This window comes from Anser anser (genome assembly GCF_964211835.1).
Source record: "Anser anser genome assembly, chromosome: 1".
NCBI lineage: Eukaryota > Metazoa > Chordata > Aves > Anseriformes > Anatidae > Anser > Anser anser.
Genome location: NC_139720.1, coordinates 127,931,277 through 127,951,221, shown reverse-complemented (window position 1 = coordinate 127,951,221; position 19,945 = coordinate 127,931,277). Strand labels below are relative to the sequence as shown.

General features: G+C 42.0%; 2 protein-coding genes across 8 annotated transcripts in view; one reads left to right on the top strand and one right to left on the bottom strand.

The window, feature by feature from the left end:
• RPS6KA3 (ribosomal protein S6 kinase A3) overlaps window positions 1–19,945 on the bottom strand; it is an 84,932-nt gene that overhangs the window by 3,451 nt on the left and 61,536 nt on the right. For 3 of the 4 annotated variants that reach the window (XM_083850060.1, XM_083850059.1, XM_083850061.1), the window contains 6 exons: window positions 16,622–16,780; window positions 14,494–14,655; window positions 14,232–14,308; window positions 12,982–13,099; window positions 12,013–12,153; window positions 6,688–10,983 (listed from right to left, as the gene is read on the bottom strand). In XM_083850060.1, coding sequence (XP_083706186.1) covers window positions 10,861–10,983; window positions 12,013–12,153; window positions 12,982–13,099; window positions 14,232–14,308; window positions 14,494–14,655; window positions 16,622–16,780 — 780 coding nt within the window. In that variant the 3' untranslated portion in view covers window positions 6,688–10,860. Of the gene's footprint in view, window positions 1–6,687; window positions 10,984–12,012; window positions 12,154–12,981; window positions 13,100–14,231; window positions 14,309–14,493; window positions 14,656–16,621; window positions 16,781–19,945 lie in introns of those variants that run through there. The other variant, XR_014588637.1, reaches the window with a different exon arrangement.
• LOC310904889 (uncharacterized protein) lies at window positions 606–7,416 on the top strand. 4 transcript variants are annotated; one of them, XR_014588670.1, is made up of 3 exons: window positions 606–786; window positions 1,119–1,321; window positions 2,434–7,416. XR_014588670.1 is itself a non-coding variant. In XM_083850181.1 (3 exons), exons 2-3 carry the CDS (start codon window positions 4,057–4,059, stop codon window positions 5,349–5,351), a joined length of 723 nt encoding a protein of 240 aa, XP_083706307.1. In that variant the 5' UTR covers window positions 927–1,321; window positions 2,434–4,056; the 3' UTR covers window positions 5,352–7,416. The 4 variants fall into 4 exon arrangements, 2 of the variants coding, with proteins under 2 accessions (XP_083706307.1, XP_083706306.1); XM_083850181.1 differs by lacking the exon at window positions 606–786 and having other exon boundaries at window positions 927–1,321; window positions 2,434–4,104; window positions 4,677–7,416; XR_014588671.1 differs by lacking the exon at window positions 606–786 and having other exon boundaries at window positions 927–1,513.

Below are 19,945 nucleotides of genomic sequence, written 5' to 3'. Positions count from 1 at the left end.
CGTGACTACGACAATGATTCTGTGAATACAATAAGCGAAGTAACCGGACTTCTGGGGATTTTTGTGCCTGTTTTCCACACGACACGTCTGACTGCCCCGTCCAGATCCGGCCGTTGTGCTCGTTTCCCCGTTTCCACCTCCCACCTTTACCCGAGCAGCGACACGCTCCCAGCAGCGCACAGCCCCACGCCTTCAACCCCCCCGCGCCGCCCGGGGCCGCCCGCCGCCTTCACGGGGCTTTTTAGCACCCCCACCCCCAGACCCTCCCGACCCCACCGCGGCCGCCCTGCAACCCCGCTCCGCCCCCACCCGGCGGGCCGCGGCCGGGCGCGGTGCAGCAGGCCCACACGTGGCAGCGGCCGGGCGGCCCCGCTCCCCCCGGGAGGCGGCGGAGGGGCTCGGCTCGGGGCAGGGCAGCCCCGGGCGGGCCGCGGGGCCCCCCCCTCTCCCCTCTCCCCTCCTCCCTCCCGCGCCGGCGGGGCCGGCCCCGGGGGGGAGGCCGCGGCTGGGCCCCGAGGCCGGGGGAAGGCGGCCGGCCGGGCCGCGGGGCGGCGGGGAGGGAGGGGAGGGGAGGGGGCGGCGGGGCCGGGGGGGGCCTCACCTTTGTTCTTGGGCATGGCGCCGGGCGCGGGGCGGCGGAGGGCGGCGGCTGGGCCTGCGGGCGGCTCCGCGAGCGGCGGCTGCGCGCGGGGTGGGCGGCGGGGACGGAAGGCGCGGGGCTGCTGCGGCCCGGCCCCAACGCGCCCCCTGGCGGCACGGAGGAGCCGGAGCCGCGGTGCTGGGCAGGTGCTGCCGGTGCTGGGCGTGCTCTGGGTGGGGGTGGGGGTGGGTGTGTGTGTGAGTGTGTGTGTCCGTGTGTGTCTGTGTGTGGGTGTGTGTGGGTGTGTGTGGGTGTCTGTGTGTGTCTGGGTGTGTGGGTGTGTCGGTGTGGGTGTTGGTGTGTGGGTGGGTGTGGGTGTGGGTGTGTGTGTCTGTGTGTGTGTGTGTGTGTGTCTGTGTGAGTGTGTGTGTGTTAGCTGTCCCTGCAGCAGCCCACACAGCGCTGTATAAATGTCTCTTAGGAATAAGAGACATTAATAAAACATCCATTCGATTCTCCCCAACACTAACATGTGGAGTCCCACACAACGAGTTAAGGAGGCCATAGGAGGGGAATGTGAGTCGAGTCAGTATGCAGAAGGGAAAGCCATACAACTGGCCCTAGAGATTGCCGAAACAGAAAAACAGCCAGCACTGCACCTCTACGCTGATTCCTGAATGGTGGCAAATGCCCGGTGGGGGCGGTTGCAGCAATGGAAACAGAGCAACTGGCAGAGCAGAGGTAAGCCTACCTGGGCTGCTACCCTGTGGCAAGATATTGCTGCCCGGGCAGAAAACCTGGGTGTGAAGGGAAGTCAGGTAGATGCCCGCATGCCCAAGAGTCACACTACCGAAGAACATCAGAACAACAAAGAAGTGGATCGAACTTCAAAAATTGAAGTGTCTCAGGCGGACCTGGCCTGGCCACGTCAGGGTGAGCAGTTTGTAGCTCGATGGGCCCATGAAACATCAGGACATCCGGGGAGGGATGCCACATACAGATGGGCTCGTGATCGAGACAGGGACCTGAGCATTGAGGCCATCACACAGGTTACCCACGAGTGTGAGACCTGTGCTGCGATCAAGAGAGCCGTGAGGGTAAAATCTCCCTGGAACAGGGGGAGGTGGCTAGGGTTTCAATATGGTGAGGCCTGGCAAATTGACTATAGCAGGCCACTCCCACATACCCTCCAAGGCAAACGGTACATACTCACCATGGTAGAAGCAACTACTGGGTGGCTGGAAACGTACCCCGTAAACCATGCCACGGCCTGAAACACTGTCTTGGGCCTGGAAAGGCAAGTGCTGGGACGTCATGGTACACCAGACAGAATTGAGTCTGACAATGGGAGTCATTTCCGAAACAATCTTGTCACCTCCTGGGCCAAGAGGCATGGCATTGAGTGGGTATATCACATCCCTTATCACCCACAAGCCTCTGGGAAGGCTGAGGGATACAATGGGCTGTTAAAGACTATGTTACTGCTGTAACATAGTGCTGGGAGATGGAAACAATGGGGTGCTGGGAGATGGAAACAACGGGACATAAATCTACCAGAAGCCACCTGGCTAGCTAGCAGCAGAGGGTCCGACAACCATCGTGGTCCTGCTGAAACAAAAACCCTACACACGGTGAGAGGAGCTAAAGCCTCCACAGTGCATGTAGGGAAGTGGATGGGGAAGGCAGTGTGGGTTGCTCCTGCCTCGGTAAAATGCAAACCCACTCATGGGATTGTCTTCGCCCAAGGACTGGGGTATACCTGGTGGGTCATGCAAAAGAATGGGGATATGAGGTGCATGCCTCAAGGAGATTTAAGCTGGGGAGAAAACTAATCTGTAAGTTTTATGTTGTAGGAAGACACTGCAGGATCAACGATAGGTCCACTTCGCAAGGAACCGGGCAAGTGCAGTAACGACTCGAGCCAAGCAGGTACTGGCAACCAGAAATCCGACACTGCTGGTCCTGAGTGACCGCTTTGGCAGATGAAGACCAAATCATCACCAGTTCCTTTGAACATTTTTTGAGAAAGACCTATAGAATGAAAAGATGTACCTACCTATCAGTCTCTTAAGGGACAAGGAACAATAGTGATGAGAATAGTTCTATGCTAAAGTGTGGGGGCCCTGAGAGCGACACGAATGTTACGGAATAAGGGGTGGAGGTTGTACTGGCTCTGGCTGGGACGTTAACTGTCCCTGCAGCAGCCCATACAGTGCTGTGCTCTGCACTTGGAGCTAGAACAGCGCCAGTATCACACCAGTGCTGTGCCTGCTGCTGAGTATTTTACCGAGGCAGGAGCAACCCACACCGCGTTCCCCATCCGCTTCCCTACATGCACTGTGGGGGCTTTAGCTCCTCTCACCGTGTGTAGGGTTTTTGTTTCAGCAGGACCGCGATGGTTGTCGGACCCTCTGCTGCTAGCTAGCCAAGTGGCTTCTGGTAGATTTATGTCCCATTGTTTCCATGTCCCAGCACCCTCCTAACATAGTCTTTTACAGTCCATTGTATCCCTCAGCCTTCCCAGAGGCTTGTGGGTGATAAGGGTGTGATATACCCACTCAATGCCATGCCTCTTGGCCCAGGAGGTGACAAGATTGTTTCGGAAATGACTCCCATTGTCAGACTCAATTCTGTCTGGTGTACCATGACGTCCCAGCACTTGCCTTTCCAGGCCCAAGACAGTGTTTGTAACCCCCCTATTTGCCCTTTGGGCAAAAAGAGAGCAAGGAACGTCACCAGGGCAGCTGACCTAACCCAACCAAAGGGCTATTCCATGCCATGTGGTGTCACTCAGCAATAAAAGGTGGAAAAAGGAAGAAGAGGGGAGGGGTGGGCTCTCACTGTGGAAACGCCTGTCCTCCCAAACAACGGCTATGTGCGTTGAGACCCTGCTTCAAGGATGTGGTCAAGCATCACTCGTTGGTGGGAAGTAGAGAGTAATTTCTTTCCTCTGCACTTCCACACAGCCTTTGCTTTTTTTTTTTTCCCTTTCCCTTTTTTTCCTTTAGTTAAATTTTTTAATTAATAATATTTTCCCTTAATGATTAATTTTTCCCTGAATTAAATTATCCTTATCTCAACCCGTGAGTTGTTTCTTTCCTTTTCTTCTTCCCTTCCCCTTGTCGTCTGAGGAGGGGGAGTGAGAGAGTGCCTGTGGTGGAGTTCAGCTGCCTACCTAGGTAAAACAACCACGCTGGGGAATGGGGCTGCAGCTTTCCCCTTGCAGGTTCAAGCAGTAGCAAAGCTAAGCACGTATCTCCGGGGTGCACAAGACACAGAAGCAGAGACAGGACCCTAAGATGACCGGCTTGTAGGGTTTGTGCTTTGCACGTTGCGGTGGCCAGGGCTGGGGTTTGGGGTGCACGGGGCAGCTGTGTGATGCTGAGCCGAGACTGGGGACATGGACTGGGGCCTCCCAGGGCTGCGGTGGTCACCATGGTGCTCTGGTGCCCACAACAGAACTGGGATGAGTCGGCATGGGGACTGTCACCGGGGCTCTGTGTACAGTGCGCTTCAGGCCATCGGTGAGTGCGGCAGGCGGGGGGAAGGCTGGCCGAGGGCAGGGTCAGGGGCACAAACGCCAGCCCCCAGGGTGGTTTCTAAGCCTGGGATGAGGGCGCAGCCACTCTGGGGAGGGCCTTGGGCTGGGCACAGAGGTGCCCCGGCGAGGGCAAGTGCCCAGAGGCTTCGGGGATGTGGCAGGCACCTGTGGCCCCAGGAGACGCTGCTGCCCCACAGGGGATGGGGCCTGGGAGAGCGCACTGTGGTGCCACCTGCCTTCTCAGCACCCCTGCCCGGGGCAAAGCCCAGCCCAGGGCTGCTCATGGGGAGAGCTTTGCAGGATGGTCCCCACGCCACCTCTGGCCAGGGCTCGCGGCCCTGTTGCACACCTGACAGCTGCGCACAGACACTTGCCTGGGGTGGCCTGCGGCCCTGTACGTGCAGCGCTCACAAACCCTGCCCTTGCTGCCTCCAAGCTCCATTGCCCCCTCTCCTACCTACCCTCGCGTCTCTCTGGCTCCTGTCCCTTCTCCCCCTGCCACCAGCTCCCTCGCACCCAGCCCTGCTGAGCCCCCTTCTCTCCCATCTCCTCCAGACCATGGCTACCGGTGTTATTCACCTCCTGTCGGTGCTGGGCCTCCTTCAGCTCGCTTTCAAGGTTGGGGACCAGCCCGACAAGGTCACCCAAGACCTCATTCAAGAGCGAGAGAAAATGCTGAGGGAGGAGATGTCGTGGCTGCTGCAGGAGGTCAAAGAAGGAAGTGAGCTGGAGCGCAGGAACAGCACACTGTTCGTGTTCCTCGCTGCGTGCCACCACTGGCAGTTCTGGGCACTTGCCGAAATCCTTCTCATCCTGTTTGGGATGTACTGGCTGCCCAGGCAGAGACAAGCTGACACCAATGGTGATTCTGACCCACGGAGCTCAACCAGTGTGGATGGGGATGTAGGAGAGGAAGAGGATGAAAAAGTTGAGGATGAGTTGATGGAGGAACAGGAGGAGTGGGAAGAAGTGCACTTCCACCACCAACATCTGCTTGTGGGTCTGCTCAGGGAGTCCTTGCTGCCAAAGCTTCTTGAGATGGAGAACATAATGGAAGAGATGGCAGGGACACATTCTGCATCAGCAAGCTCCCTCCAGAGATCCCCTTTCATTTTCGAGCTGCAGGCAGAGATGGGGTTGTTTGCAAATGTCGATGAGAACAACCTAGCTATTTCATCCCTCCTTTGCTCCAACGACCAACTCAATGGCTCTCCTTTAAGCTTCCAATGAGGAATACCTTCAAAAATTAGATACATAGATGTATAAGAATAGTCAAAATAGTTAAGATTGTTTGTTAGGAGATGTTTGCCATATCAATTAGTCACCTGAATAGAAATAGATTTGTAGTTCATAAGGACAATCCTGCAGCTGTGTTTCGGGACTCCAGCAAACCTGTGAATTGAAGCGTCTCACCTGATCCAGCTGAAGATGCTGTTCCCAGGAGTCCTGCAGCAGAGCCTCCCATTACCACCCGGACAGCAGCTGCCCACGTTGCTAGGGGAGCGGATCCCCTCTAGAACCCTTAGTTTAAGTAAAAAGCTAATAAATTATATTGTTTGAACAGTTTGAACTGTCCCTGAGTGTCTTCTCCTGATTGTCTAGGAGAAACTTCGTTGGGGGACGCTAGCCTTTGGCTCCCTCTCTTCCCTGTAATAAAGAGATGATCTTTGGGCTTGGGTGTATGTTAGCAGTGGTTACATTTCTGAGTAGTCATTTGACAACAGCAGGATTTCCGCAGCCTGCTGTTAGGTGAGGTAAGTGCAAAGCGCACCGCTGCCTCTTGCAGCCGCTGCTGCTCAGGAGTGCTGCTGCCCAGCTGCAGGGGCTCAGCGCAGTGCCTGGGGATCCGGGGTCTCTGCCCAGGCTGGGTGTGCTGGCTCTGGCTGGGATGTTAGCTGTCCCTGCAGCAGCCCACACAGCGCTGTGCTCTGCACCTGGAGCTAGAACAGCGCCGGTATCACCCCGGTGCTGTGCCTGCTGCTGAGCAGTGCTGGCACCGCATCAGGACTCCCTCCAACCCCCCCAGGGCCAGCAGGCTGAGGGTGGGCAAAAAGTGAGGAAGGAACATCACCAGGGCAGCTGACCTAACCCAACCAAGGGGGTATTCCGTGCCATGTGGTGTCACACTCAGCAATAAAAGGTGGAAAAAGGAAGAAGAGGGGAGGGGTGGGCTCTCACTGTGAAAACGCCTGTCCTCCCGAACAACGGCTATGTGCGTTGAGACCCTGCTTCAAGGACGTGGTCAAGCATCACTGGTTGGTGGGAAGTAGAGAGTAACTGCTTTTCTCTCTCTGTGCTTCCGTGGGGCCTTTGCTTTGTTTGTTTGTTTTTCCTCTTCCCTTTCCCTTTAATTAAATCATCCTTATCTCAAACCTTGAGCCCTTTGTGTCGTATTTTCTCCCCCTTCCCCTTTGAGAAGGGGGAGTGAGAGAGTGGCTGTGTGAAGCTTAGCTGCCCACCCGAGTAAAACCACCCCAGTACGCTGCAAATGCAGTCCAGTGTTAGCGATGGGCACGCACGACGGATTTATAACTGGGCAGAACAAATGACTATCCAAGAAAGCAACTTGGAGTATGTTTGAAAGTTTATTCAATAGTAGAAATTTCAATTTCTTTTGAAGACTACAAAACCTGCCATTAGACAGGAGTACAAGCAAGGTTATCTCTCCAGAACTGTTCATAGTTACACCTGGAACAGTTCTGATTACACAGTAATAGCATGATTGGAACATTTCCTAGATCAAACTCTGAATAAAACAATCATTTAAAGTATTCAGTACATTTTTTTTTTAAACTAGCATTTCAATTCTATGACAGCAGTGCCAAGCATCTATCAGATGCTATTGTAATGGTCTAGAATAAGGTACGATACCACTGACTTCCTGGAATAGTACCTTAGACTCACTCACGTGCCATGCTGAGAAAACCAGTATAAAGTATGATTGTACAGAATTGTAGAAAAATATTTTATCTGTGATTTTGTCATTTTTTAAAAATGTTTTTACGTAGACTCCCCCCCAACTAGGTTGCAAAATAATTACATCCCTCGTAAGTACACCTTCCCTTTGATTAGGTCAAGAGTATCAAGATAAAGCTAATTTACATCATTTTCATAAGTGAAAATTCATCCATTAACCACTGCTGCTTAGTGAGGACCAGCATACCTTGAATCCTTTCCTTCCAGTAATAGAAAAGCACAGCTTTAGTTGGTACACCACATTTACAAAAGCAAAACAAAACAAACAAATCCCGGACGCGCAAATCTATTTTCTTACGCCCTTAACTCTTTAGAAAAGTTTTAAATATTCTCTTGAAAAATTCCTTATAAGTTTTATTCATAATCACTGTAACATTGAATGAAGAACTTTGCCCCTACTAGATACAGATGGCATTAAATGAGTATTGCAACTACTCTCTCCCCCTCCCTTCTCTCATGCTCTCGAGTACAGTAATTTCACACTAAAAATAAATGATGGCCTACATATAGGAAATTCACCTGCATTTCTATTTTTTTCTTTTGCCTTTTTTTATTTTATTTTTTTAAATCCTCCACAACTTGGTATCCTAGAGTCCCCTGCTATGCTTTGCACCAAGCAGCAGTCCAGCAGAGAATCTAACAGTGTCTCACCCATACATTCTAACAGAAAGGTGCTAGGACTCAAAGAAGCATTATGTGGATTTCTTTACAGCTTTTAAAAACTGCAACTACAAAACCAAAAGTAAATGTGAAAGCTGTGAACGTGGATCCAAAAATGCAGGTAAGGTATATAAGCACGTCTAGCCTGTAAAACGTACTACCTGCATAGATGGGCCATTTCTTACTTTGTCTAGAAAGCAACTTTGAAAAAAATAGTGGATCTAGACTTTAACACATTCAAGTGATCGTACACTAAACTGTCCCGTTTTGCTGGCATCTAAATGTTCATCCTGTGTCACTACATACAAAACAGTAGCGACATCTGTCAAGTCTAGACTAAATTATCAGCTTACTTGAGAATGTAGATAACCTAAAATGCAGGAGTTGACATTGCTCGGCTATTTGACTCATGACCAGTGAGCCTGAGAGCTACAAAAAACGGCTGAACTACTGAGATTTTTTAGATTATTTTAACATGGACAATTGCCAATAGGGAAGCATCTTAAGACCTCCTTTCAATCTGTTCTGTGCCAGCTACCTGTGCACATTGGGAACATGGGAGAAATTCCCTCCTGAACTGGAATACTATTACCAACACGTTAGCAAGTGCTGCCATTCCTTTACTTCAACAGTATCAGTTTTAAATCTTGTTTATTGACTAGATATGACAATATTCAGATTAACACTTTTAAAAAACAATTCCAGAAGGCATGATCTCTAGGATTTGATAAGCCTGACTTACAATCACTTATAGAGCTGAAAATACATTTTCTGAAAAGCAAGAAGGTTTTTTTTTTTTAAATACGTCTGGAAGTGCAGACACTGTCAAACAACAACAAAAAGTCAAGATGGCCTTTTTCTGCTACTAGCTGAAGACGTTTCTTGAACAAAGGGTAGATGCACCTGTACAGCTGAAGTAAACTTCAACGCTAGAGCACCAAGTAAGGGAAAAATGCTAATTGCCCCGGAGAACTGCGTGTTTAAGTTTCTGAGACTGACGGTCCTTTAAGTATCTTTGCTCCTAAACCGATTCCTTAGCCATTAAAGGTAATATATGAAGAACATTACGCATGTAAAAGCAAAAAATATAAATAAAAAATACATCTTTGGAGTATTGATGACTAGACCTGGATTTAGGGAGTCTGATTTTCTAGCAGCTTTGCCAAATAAATGAGAGCAGCACTGGGGCAAGTTATCATCACGGATTAAATATTTAACAGATTTTTAAGAAGGGAAATGAAATGGGATTCATTGCAAGCTTAACAAAGGGAGTTTCCCCAAAGAACTCAGGAAAACTTGTGTCAAAAGGAACATTCTCACATTCACATAAAGCAAATCTGTGGTGTCGTAAAGATGACGCCCACTCCCAACAAACCTCTGATGATTTCAAGGAAAGCAGCAAATTAATCACTACAAAGAAAACTTAATACTACTAATCAAGAAAACACCTTCTCATGCAAAATTGCAGCTTTTACTTTTTCAACTGTATTGGTTCACACAGAGGTGTTCACCTGGATCTACATTTATTAAAGCTGGAGGTCGTAACAACCATTTTCATATCTGGATCGAGCTGACGTAGCCCAGTATTTTGGTGGAGCTGGTTACTCACCCCAATTCAGACACCTTCCAGCGTGCCTTCTCATTTGGGCAACTGAGCTTTCAAGACCAGCCATCAAGACTTGTCTTTAACTACTGAAGATACCAGGAGAACGGAGCATTAAAAGTTAGCATTAGTATTTGAAAATGAGTCTTCCACCCTTATTACAAATTTGCTTTCAGATGTGGAAAAGCGAGAACATTCATTTCTCAACAGTTTTGCTTTACCTGACCTGGGACAATACTATTTTTCCTGGTAAATTGCAACGACCCTTTCCAATCCCAGACAGATCAGGATGATTCTCTGCATTTTGTTTAGGCTGTCACTTAAAATTATGAGAAAATAACTGGCAGAACATTGGATCCATCAGTTTTGCAACTACAGTGAATGCAGTTTACACCTGCTTTTTCCGGGCTTATTAGCGGACATTATGTTTTGCTTTATCTTCAGTGCTGCCTTTCTTCTATAATACCAACATTCATTGAACAAATCCTCTGCAGCTTAAACAAAAAAGTCACAGAACAGAGATAAAATATTAAGAAGGGATTATAAGAATAAACAATATAGAAATGTCCTCTATCAGAAAGTATTTAGCAATGATTCCTGAGTCCAGAGATTAAATGGGGCAAAATGAAAGGGAGGAGAGGAGGAACAGAACACATAGTGAGATATGGAGCAAGTTATCTTTTCTCTGGGTTATATCATCTATTGTATATATAGTATGGCGAGAGATCCACTGTTTAAATTTTGAATACTATAAACAGCATCCTGATTTTTATAACATGACATGCAGCGTCAACAACATGGAAATGTAGAAAAAACATAGGCAAGGAGAAATACGTATTCATAGTATTACATTCAATAGCTGTTTAACAGTCAGGCTTCTTTTAGAGCTGTCCAACAATACTGATTAATCCAGGTGAACTGTTTAATCAGACTTAGTTGTCAAAATGGTTAATAATATCTAAGTAAAACAAGGCATGTATACATTAAAGAAAACAGCACAGAAATGTGCTGCTCATGAACTGTTTACAAAAACATACAAAATGTTGGATGGCACAAAGTATATAGTGCTAATATAAACAGATCGTTTAAGCTAAGTGCTTAACATAAACTGTCCATCTCTACCTGTAACAAAGAATATGTTAGGGGACAAAAAATATTCCTTATAAAAAATAATGCTATGTGGTGCAGAGTGCTTTATTCAGTGTATTTCTGACAGAGGTGGCATTTGTAATTCTTCTGGTTTATTCAATTGTGAACATGATCATTTTCATCGTGTTTCCACTTGTCACTCCATTTGAAGCTCCAGTAAGATCAGTAACTTGCCATCAACAGTTTAAAGCGAGAATAGATGAAAGCAGTAGCAGCAGCAGGAGCAGCAGCATTATAGGTACCAGCTGGGACAGAGTGTGCTTGCAGGTATCTGTCAGATATGTGCTACCTGTCGCCATGATTTGTGCTATCATCTTATACCATGGTACCAAATATCTGGGTGAGGTCACTTCACAGGGCTGTTGAGGTAATTTTTTTTATACCTCTCCTCTGAGCAAGAGTAGAACGGCCAACTGGCTCCAAAACTGGTGACTGATTACGATTCAAAGCAGAATAAGTTGCTGCCATTGCACCCTGTTGTGAGAATGCCAGAGGGGAAAAATGAGAAGATTACATCGTGAGTGACGCACTTATTATAGATCACACAACATTAAGTGTTAGACATTCTGAACAAGTTTTAACTTCCAGTCTATTTTCACCTACGAAACAGAAACACACCACTGCGTTACTCAGATAACAGCAGTGTTACGCTACAAAACTCGCATATAACAAATAAATTTAAAGTGATTTTTATCCTGATTAAGGAAAAAAAAAAACCAAAACCAGAAGGTATAAGAAGTACTGCAAAATCAAGTTCTCTCTCCATGCTCTGTGAAATACTTGGTGGGCCATCCCTGCTTATAACTTCCATAACCTCTTCCATTTTCAACAAAGTATTTAACAATCACCAACATTATTCAGCACATAAGATTTCTTATACTTTTAAAAACACAACATTGTAAGCCATGGGATCAAAACTTGCCCCTCTTTCTACTTGTTTTTGGATGCTAGAAATTTCTAGTAACTGACTCAAAGGGAATGTTAATTATATTTTTCAGATCCCTTTAAAGTTGCATGACAGTTTTTCTTTCCACGCAAAACTGATGGTAGTGTGGAATACACAGGAGTAGAATTTTGAAGAATTTGACTTGTTTAAAAAAAAAAAAACAAAAAAACCCCTTTAAAATTAGCTCAACTATTTTTCACCTCCCCTATAGTCACCTGACATTTCCACTTAGAAAATTGATTTTTTTTTACTTCATTTTCATACTGGTAAGTTTAACTTCCTTAAAAGTCAAATAACTTTCAAACCTCAGAAAATGAAAAGTCTTTTTCAAACATATTATATTTATTCACAGCAAATGGGCTCTTATGAAATCCTATTTTATATATAACAAGATCACTTTATTGCTTAAAGCAACTTAAACCAACAGTTGTAACTATTAAACAGTATTTAGAAAAAACACAATCTACAGTAACTTTATATGTATATCTTTAAATTTTTAACTCTTTTCTTTACAGTTATTATGGCTAAACAGAAAAAATGAACAAATATCTACTTGCCTTCACTAAATGTGGAGCATCCTGCCTGTTCAGCTGGTATTGAGGCAACTGGTCACAGTGAACTATCCAGGGATGGCTAAGAACTTGGGCTGCAGTCAGTCTTTGATGTGGGTCAACATGAAGCATTTTTGAAACAAGATCCTGTCAATAATATACAAGGAATCAATGCAAGTAACAGTAAAACTTCAGCTTTAAAACTTACTACAGTTCAAAATTGAAAATTTTAGTAGTATAAACATAGGTTCATAACATCCATTTGAAGCAGCTAAAAAGCTGCTGAGCAATACCTAACACTACGTCTTTTAGTTATGCAACTTAATGGACGTTAGGCAACACAACTTAGAAAGAAACAACTGAGAAAATAGATCCTTCCCCTTGCTTATCTTCCCAGTGTCTAACAATCTTTCAACAACTCTGCACGTTGAAGGTTGAATTCTAGTACTTCAACAAATAAACTACTAAAATCCTAATGAAAGAGTATGAGATGAACTGTCTTGCGTAACTTTGAAGAACTCACCCAAACAGAAAAATGTGAAATACGTTTCTAGCCTGAATCAGTAGGGCACATGGTAACTTCTAATATTTTCAGTCTCCTGATTTAGATTTTCTGAATGATTTTTTTGAATGTCATTCTTCCACATTAAGTTTTATTACAGTGTGACACAGATGATTACACACCTATGCGAACACTGATAAAATGTGCTCTATTTCTAAGGACAATTGTTAACAACTATAGTATAAAGCAGCCCTAATTTTCTTCCTACTTGCAAGTGACTGTTGAAACACAAAAGGATCATAAACATAAAAACTTGTTAATATATAAGGGATCAGATCAGTATTTTGAAGTAATAATAATAATGGATGAAATTTATCAAATCATGTATATATGATATGACATATACATTATTAGCAACACGTTATATTGAAATCTATTTCTCATCCCCCAAAGGACTAAGCAAATATACTTGCCTTTGCTGTATCTGATACAGTATTCCAATAACCACCGCTGAGAGAGAACTTCCCACTACCTATTCGGGCCAAAATCTCCTCTGGGGTATCATCAGGACCATTTGCAAAAGGAGTGTAGCTATTTAAGCAAACAATGTCAATGTTAATTACTTCCATAATCTGGACCTCAACTGTTATTATAAATGATTACAATATTCAACAAGTTCAACATAATTATAGGCAACAGATAGCTAAATAGCTGAAAGAAGATTTATTCTTAACAGGTATGAAAATGCATGACACTGACTGTTCTTACCATATGTATTCTTGCTTTACTGGTTCTAAGAAACCTAACTATTGGTGGTTCCTGAATTACATAAAGTAGTCCTTAAACCTTCATATCTTAGTGAAGTAATAAAGCTATTATGCAATGAAATGTGAAGACTTCATCGTGTATCTGAAAAAGAATACTGTTTTGATACTATAAGGTGTAGCAATTTTACTTGCTTCGCTATAAGCATTCATGCTGCTATCAGAGCATCCAAAACAAAAAAGAATTATATGTATATTTAAAAACAAATATATTCAACACTTTCTTTAAGAGTTAATAACATTATCATTATTTGAAAATACTGCAATGCCACTAAAAAAAGAACAAAGCAATCCAGCATAAAAAGAATTTATTTAGCAGGTGCAACAGCAGCTATCTTTTGAACTTGTGGAACTAGTTTTGAACTTGTTGAATTAGTTATTTATCATCTTTTATACACATCATGGCTGTTGCATACAAACATATTTCTATAGCATTTATTGTATCCTAATTGCATCACTTCAAACTATTCAACAGCTGAATTTTACCCACAATCATGCTTCAAAGCACTGCAATTATATTTGCAACATATTTCCTTCAAAATATATGCTGCTTATTCAGCTAATTTTCACTTAAACAACCAACTCTTACTGCTAAATCACAATAAAGCAGAAATTAAACACCTGAAATAGATGAGACATGAGGAACTGAGAATTTTTCACATCACTTCCTGCAAATTTGGATTCTGTTAAAGGCAAAGCATATTTAACTTTCACTAGGGTTGAAGCTGAGAATAATCAGTGTCCTATTGTCATCAGTATCCTACTGTCCTGACAGAAACATCTTCAAGAGTGGGCTTATATATATTTCTTATATTTCTTTTTGTTTATATGCTTACATTCTTTTTGTTTGCTGTTCTAAAGCAAAGCAAGCCAACAAACAAGAAAACACAACCACTTACCCAGTAAGCATAGTATAAAGCAGAACACCAAGGCTCCATATGTCACATGCAGCATCATAACCTTGCCTCTTTAAAACCTGAGGAAGACAAATATTTTTTTCTGCAAAAAAAATGCTTAGATTATGCTATAACAACATTAAGCTCTTAGATTTTTAATGTTCTTGAAGTGATTTCACTTGTTATACAAGAATGAAACAAACACATAACTAGCAAAAAAAAATCCCATCAAAGAAATCAAGGCATTAGTTATACTAGTATTTACCTCTGGTGCAACGAAATTTGCTGTATAACATGGAGTCATGAGAAGACCATTTTCTGCTCGTAGTTGTTTTGCAAAGCCAAAATCACAAATTCGAATTGATTCTGGATTACCAGATTCATCAACATAAAGAATATTGCTAGGTTTCAGGTCTCTATGAACAACCTGGAAAAAAACAAACCACAAAATACAATAAGCTTAAGACAGGAAATCAGTTTCTATTGTAATCATCTATTCTGCTATTTAATTTCAAACTCATCAGTAATCACTGTCAGATTTCTAGCTTCTAACATCAATGTAGCATTCTGACACTCAGTGGTATCCAGAGTAGTGCAATTCTAACTTGGAACTAACTTGGAAACTCCACCCCACCAACAACAAACCCCAGCAAAACCACAAACAGACACAAATATATTTTTGCAGACAGTTCAAGATGTTTTGTTCTAAGGGGCAAATGCATGTATTTCCATTTTAACATATATACCTACAAGACTCTTTAGATCAGAACCTCCGGCTATCAGTATCTTTTGAAATCGTGGATGTCCTTAGCTGCTGCTGAGCCCGTGTCAAATAACCACACACCAGTTATTGTTGGAATAACTCTCTGTATTCAATTCTGATAAACTAAATTAATCTCAGTGCAAACATTTATAGCCAAACATTAAGGAGAATTTTTAATACAGCTCTGTCAAATAATAAAGATATAATTTTCAAATGGACTAACATTTCATAAAAGCCTATAGTGGTTCCCCAATGGTTGTTCTGCATACATTTGAGATGTAAAACACTTGATAAAAAAAACTACAAAAGCTGCCAAAGTTATGGCAGAATCTGATCTTCTCTGAAGCTATGTTGCAATACTCCTTAATAAAACCTGTAAAGTGTAAGGACAATCTTTGAAATCAGATGACCTGTTACACCTATTTTCTGCACAAGACAAATTATCTTAAAAGTCTCAAGATGCATTGCTCTCTGTACAGAAAAGAGTATATATGGCTCTAGACAGTATAATGGATTTGAATGTCCATAAGTTTCCATAAGGTCCAAAGAGTATGTAGTACAATGAAAGTTAAAATGCCAATATTTACAAATACCAATATTAAACATAAATCAAAAAAACACTCCCAACCCCCTATTTAACATGAAGACACTGGGCTTTTGTGGCCATGTGGTCAAAAGGAATCAAGTTATGTTTGACACTATTCTATTATTTGTTTCTGTACAGAAGTTAAGGTTTATTCATGTCTCAGATGCTGCTGACTAAAGATTCTTAGCACACACAGGATCAAAAAACTACTCACAAGCAAGTGCTTGAATGAAGTGATGAATCACACAATAAGATACACCAGATAATTTTGATCATAGGTTTTCTGAAATAAGAGCTCACAGAAAAGTGTGCTGAAGTATCCTGTGTTTCTTCAAATAAAGTGAGTACTACCCATTCTGAAGCTTCTTTTCTTGGATAATAATTAAATTAGGTGTTATCAACTTGTCTTTTTCCTTGAACCCTTGCTTTCTGCCTTTTCTCTGTCCCACTTTTCTCGCTTACTTAAAAAAGCAACACAGCTTGTCATTCTTGCCATGCAATTACCACACTTGCCTTCTCTCTCTGAACTACTTCCTCTGTCTCCAGATTAATATCTTAAAGCATTAATTTTCTTTTTCTTACCAGTTTACTATAACTTCCTGATGCTATGGCGCAGGAATTACAAGTCAAACTTCAGAAGCAAGAAGGGGAAGAAATTTCAAGAGTAACAGGTGGAAAATAATAGATGTTCAGAGTCTATCACAGCATGAGGTTGGGACTACACTAGATCCCATCACTAAGCAACAGCATCACTTCTTGGCTTACTTCCTCTCATATCCTATTAATCATTATCTGCGTATTCCACAGAACTGCTCACAGACTGTATGAAGGACAAGAGAAACCGTTGTGCCATCACTGCTACCTGGACATATACACAATCAATGATGAATGTTATAATTGTAGTAAGATTTTTTGTTGAAATGTAATAATTTACCAGAAATTACTTAATTACTGTGAAGAAAAACATATAACGATTTGGGTTTCTATTTCTGAAAGAGAAGAATATTTGCATCTTTAAGCTTTTTCGCCGAGGTGAAAACTTACCCCTTGTGCATGGAGGTATTCAACTGTTTTTGTTATTGTGAACAGAACAGCACTAGCTTCTCGTTCCGAGAAAAATTTTTGCCTAAGAATTTTATCCAGCAGTTCTCCTCCTTTCATAAGTTCTGTTACTACATACACATATTTTCCATCATCATACACCTGCAAAAAAAAGTACATAAAGATGTAAACTTCAAAAACACGGCTCCTCTTTCTATGAAATGCACAGAGATAGCGCAGGAATGTCCACAAACTTTTTCATTAGATAAGCCACTTCAATTACTTTTCTCATATTTCTTACCCCACGCACTATTCACACATTGTTCATCTTCAGAAGTAAACACAAAACAATCTACAGAAAGGTGCTACATTAATGAAATAACTCAAAAATATTGGCATGTAAAAGTTTTAAGACAAAAAAAAAGGATGAATAACATGTAGTTGTCCTCAAATAGCTGCATACATATCAAATAACTGAAACATTAAACTAGACATGGGAAAAATCAGAAAAATAAATGGAAATTAATCTAATTAAGCAAAACTAGAGCCAATTCTAGAAGCAATTATTGCACTAAATTGCAAATATGAACAGAGACCATTCCAACCAACCAGTCAGAAAAACACTGACCTCAAGTAATCTGTGTACAAAGAAGTCAATGCATACAAAACTATTATTTAAAAACAAAATTTATACATAGTCATTCACGTAAAGCCTGTACCAAGGTCTAAAATGAATAAGCACGTGCTTTTAGTTATGTAAAATATTTTTACATAGCTTTCATCTTCGTGGGTAACAATAGTTGAGAGGTTATTTACAGTACCACCAGAGGGCACTACAGACTAAACTATAGCAAAACACATTTTAAACATTTAATTTCACTTTCTTGGAGTTTTGACTTAACTCAGAAGTTGGTTTTTACTGTAATGAAACCTTTCACACTCTGTTCCTTGTCATTATTTCAACCTATTTTTCATGGTGATGTTGGAATTGTTCTCTTCTGTAATGCGTGAGAAATAAACACTAGCTTGTGTTTAAGTAAAAACAATTATTCAAGTTGTAGCAAAATAGATTTAGGAATAGATAACAGCTAAATTAAGAAAGCTTTCATTCCAATTCCTCTGTCAAATTATCTGGCAAATACATGCTACTAAGCACTTCTAATAACTACAGTTTGGTTTCAGTTTGAAAATTCAAATTTTCTAAGCTTATAAGTTTTTGTTCTCTTTACTAAAAGGATTACTTTCTCACCAACTAAAAAGAGGAAGAGAATTAGATAAGTCTGCAGGCTTTCACAAGCTTATGATCTTAAGATGACAACAACATGACAGGTTTTCAAGTTCTCATTTAACAGCAATTTTCCCCCATTACATATAAATGACTAATCATCTGTATGTGTTTGTGTTAAGATTTGAAATATTACACAGGTTTAAAAAGCGGGATTATATAATTCTAAACACTAAAATGGTGTTTTAGCTTGCCTTTTTTTTTTTTTAAAATAGGCGTGCTGCCTCTAATCCCAGTATAGCATGAGGAAACAAGTTATTTCATTTGACGCTGTGAAGCACGCACATCTCACTACTGCAGGGGAACATTTGAGCAAATCTGCATTTGGCTCCAACATTTGCTAACCCTTACTTGTCCTGCTTTGCTTGGAGGAAAACAAAACAAAAACACACCACCAAAAATCAGCCCTCAATCTTTCTCCTTGCCCTGATCTCTCTAATCAACTTAATTCCAGGAAGCTGTTTGTACTGAAAAAATACTCTTGAAGTTTCCTTCACAATCAGGTGCACTGCATTATGCTGAGATCATAAATGCGATGTCAGTTTTTAGAATGAACTCCAGGGACACCCCAAAGATCAGTCTGTAAGAAACTAGAGTGAAAACAAGAAGATGTAGGCACCTGAATAAAACAATACAATGGAGAGAGAACACTGTATTCATAAAGTGAAATAAAAGTTTCACATACAATATTTGGAGTTTTTTTTGTAGTCACAAATAAGCACTTAAATAGGAAGACTAGATATACTGTATTCAGGTTTCCAAAAAGCTTCTGAATAGATTCTTCAGCCAATGTTTTAAATAAAAATGGGCCAAAAGTTCTGTTACAGAACAGTATTAGGCAAAAGAGAGAAAATACATATAATGGTCTGGCACAGGAAGTTCCTAGGCAATGGACTGTTGGAAGCTCTGTGCTTCCTCAGTTCTTACACCGTTTCCTAGGCATCTACTACTAACCACCATTGGAGGCAGGATATTGGATAAGAACATTTGATTTAGCACAGCATAACTCCTTTTGTTTATGTGCTGTGTAACTGAAAAAGCCCACTGATAACAATAGGAAGGAAAAACCCTAGAGGATCCTGCACTGCAGAAAGAATTCACTGTTCTGAATATCCATTGTTTTAATCCAAACACCTTCACAATTAAATTCCATAAAAAAAGGTCAGAGAAAAATGAGAATTTCTATCTTAAGTTAAATTCAAATATTACTGAGTGGTTTTTTTTTGGAAGACAAGAAGAAAATATTATTTCTCGCAAAATAGTCATTTCCAAGACATGCCCTTAAATGCCAGAAATTTTGTTTTAGAATTTCAGAATAGAAGCATTTAAACTTTGGCATGGAAGTCACTGAAAAATTTAGTTAAATCAACATTAAATTTTATTTACATAATATGTGGTGTTCTCAATGAGTTTGAGGTCCAATGGCCTACCCCTCCTTATTCTTTCCTCTGAAAACATTATTATGGGACATGCAAGCAATCTGCCCCATGCATCTATACTAGGACAACAAAAAAATTAAAATAATGTTAAATTCTTACAGTAGTGGACATTATACAAATTCATAACACATATGATTCCTATGTCTCTTTCCTTACACTGGACATACTTCCACCAACCTTGCCTGTGGAATTGCTCTGAAGTAAAAATAAGTGAGAATTACAGCCAATTCTGTCTTCCTTTGTGGACTTGATTTTTTTTTTTTATAGTAACCTTCTGCTCTTAGTATATTACTGTTGGTTGAATGGGTTGAATTAAAGATGTCTCCTACTGGAAGATAACTGAGAATTGCGAAGAATTAATCACAAAGGAGAATGATCTGGCATAAGAGGCAACTAGTCAAGGCTGCCTGGGATTCTCTGCTCTCAGTGAAACGTATTCATCAGATAAGTACTTGTAATTCCCTGTGTTTCTCTTCCTGCCTGAATAACCACCTTTCTTATGAATTTAATTAATACATAAACCTACCACGCAGCACTAAAAGCAAGCTGAATGGTGATGCAGTATGTACGAACGTGGTTGCTCTCAGATTGTGTAACTATCCA

Excerpts from the sequence above, each read along its gene's own strand:
- LOC310904889 (XM_083850180.1), top strand. The coding sequence starts at position 1,268 with ATGCCCGGTGGGGGCGGTTGCAGCAATGGAAACAGAGCAACTGGCAGA. Across the intron at positions 1,322-4,676 it reads GAGCAACTGGCAGAGCAGAG|ACCATGGCTACCGGTGTTAT; the intron begins GTAAGCCTACCT and ends CATCTCCTCCAG.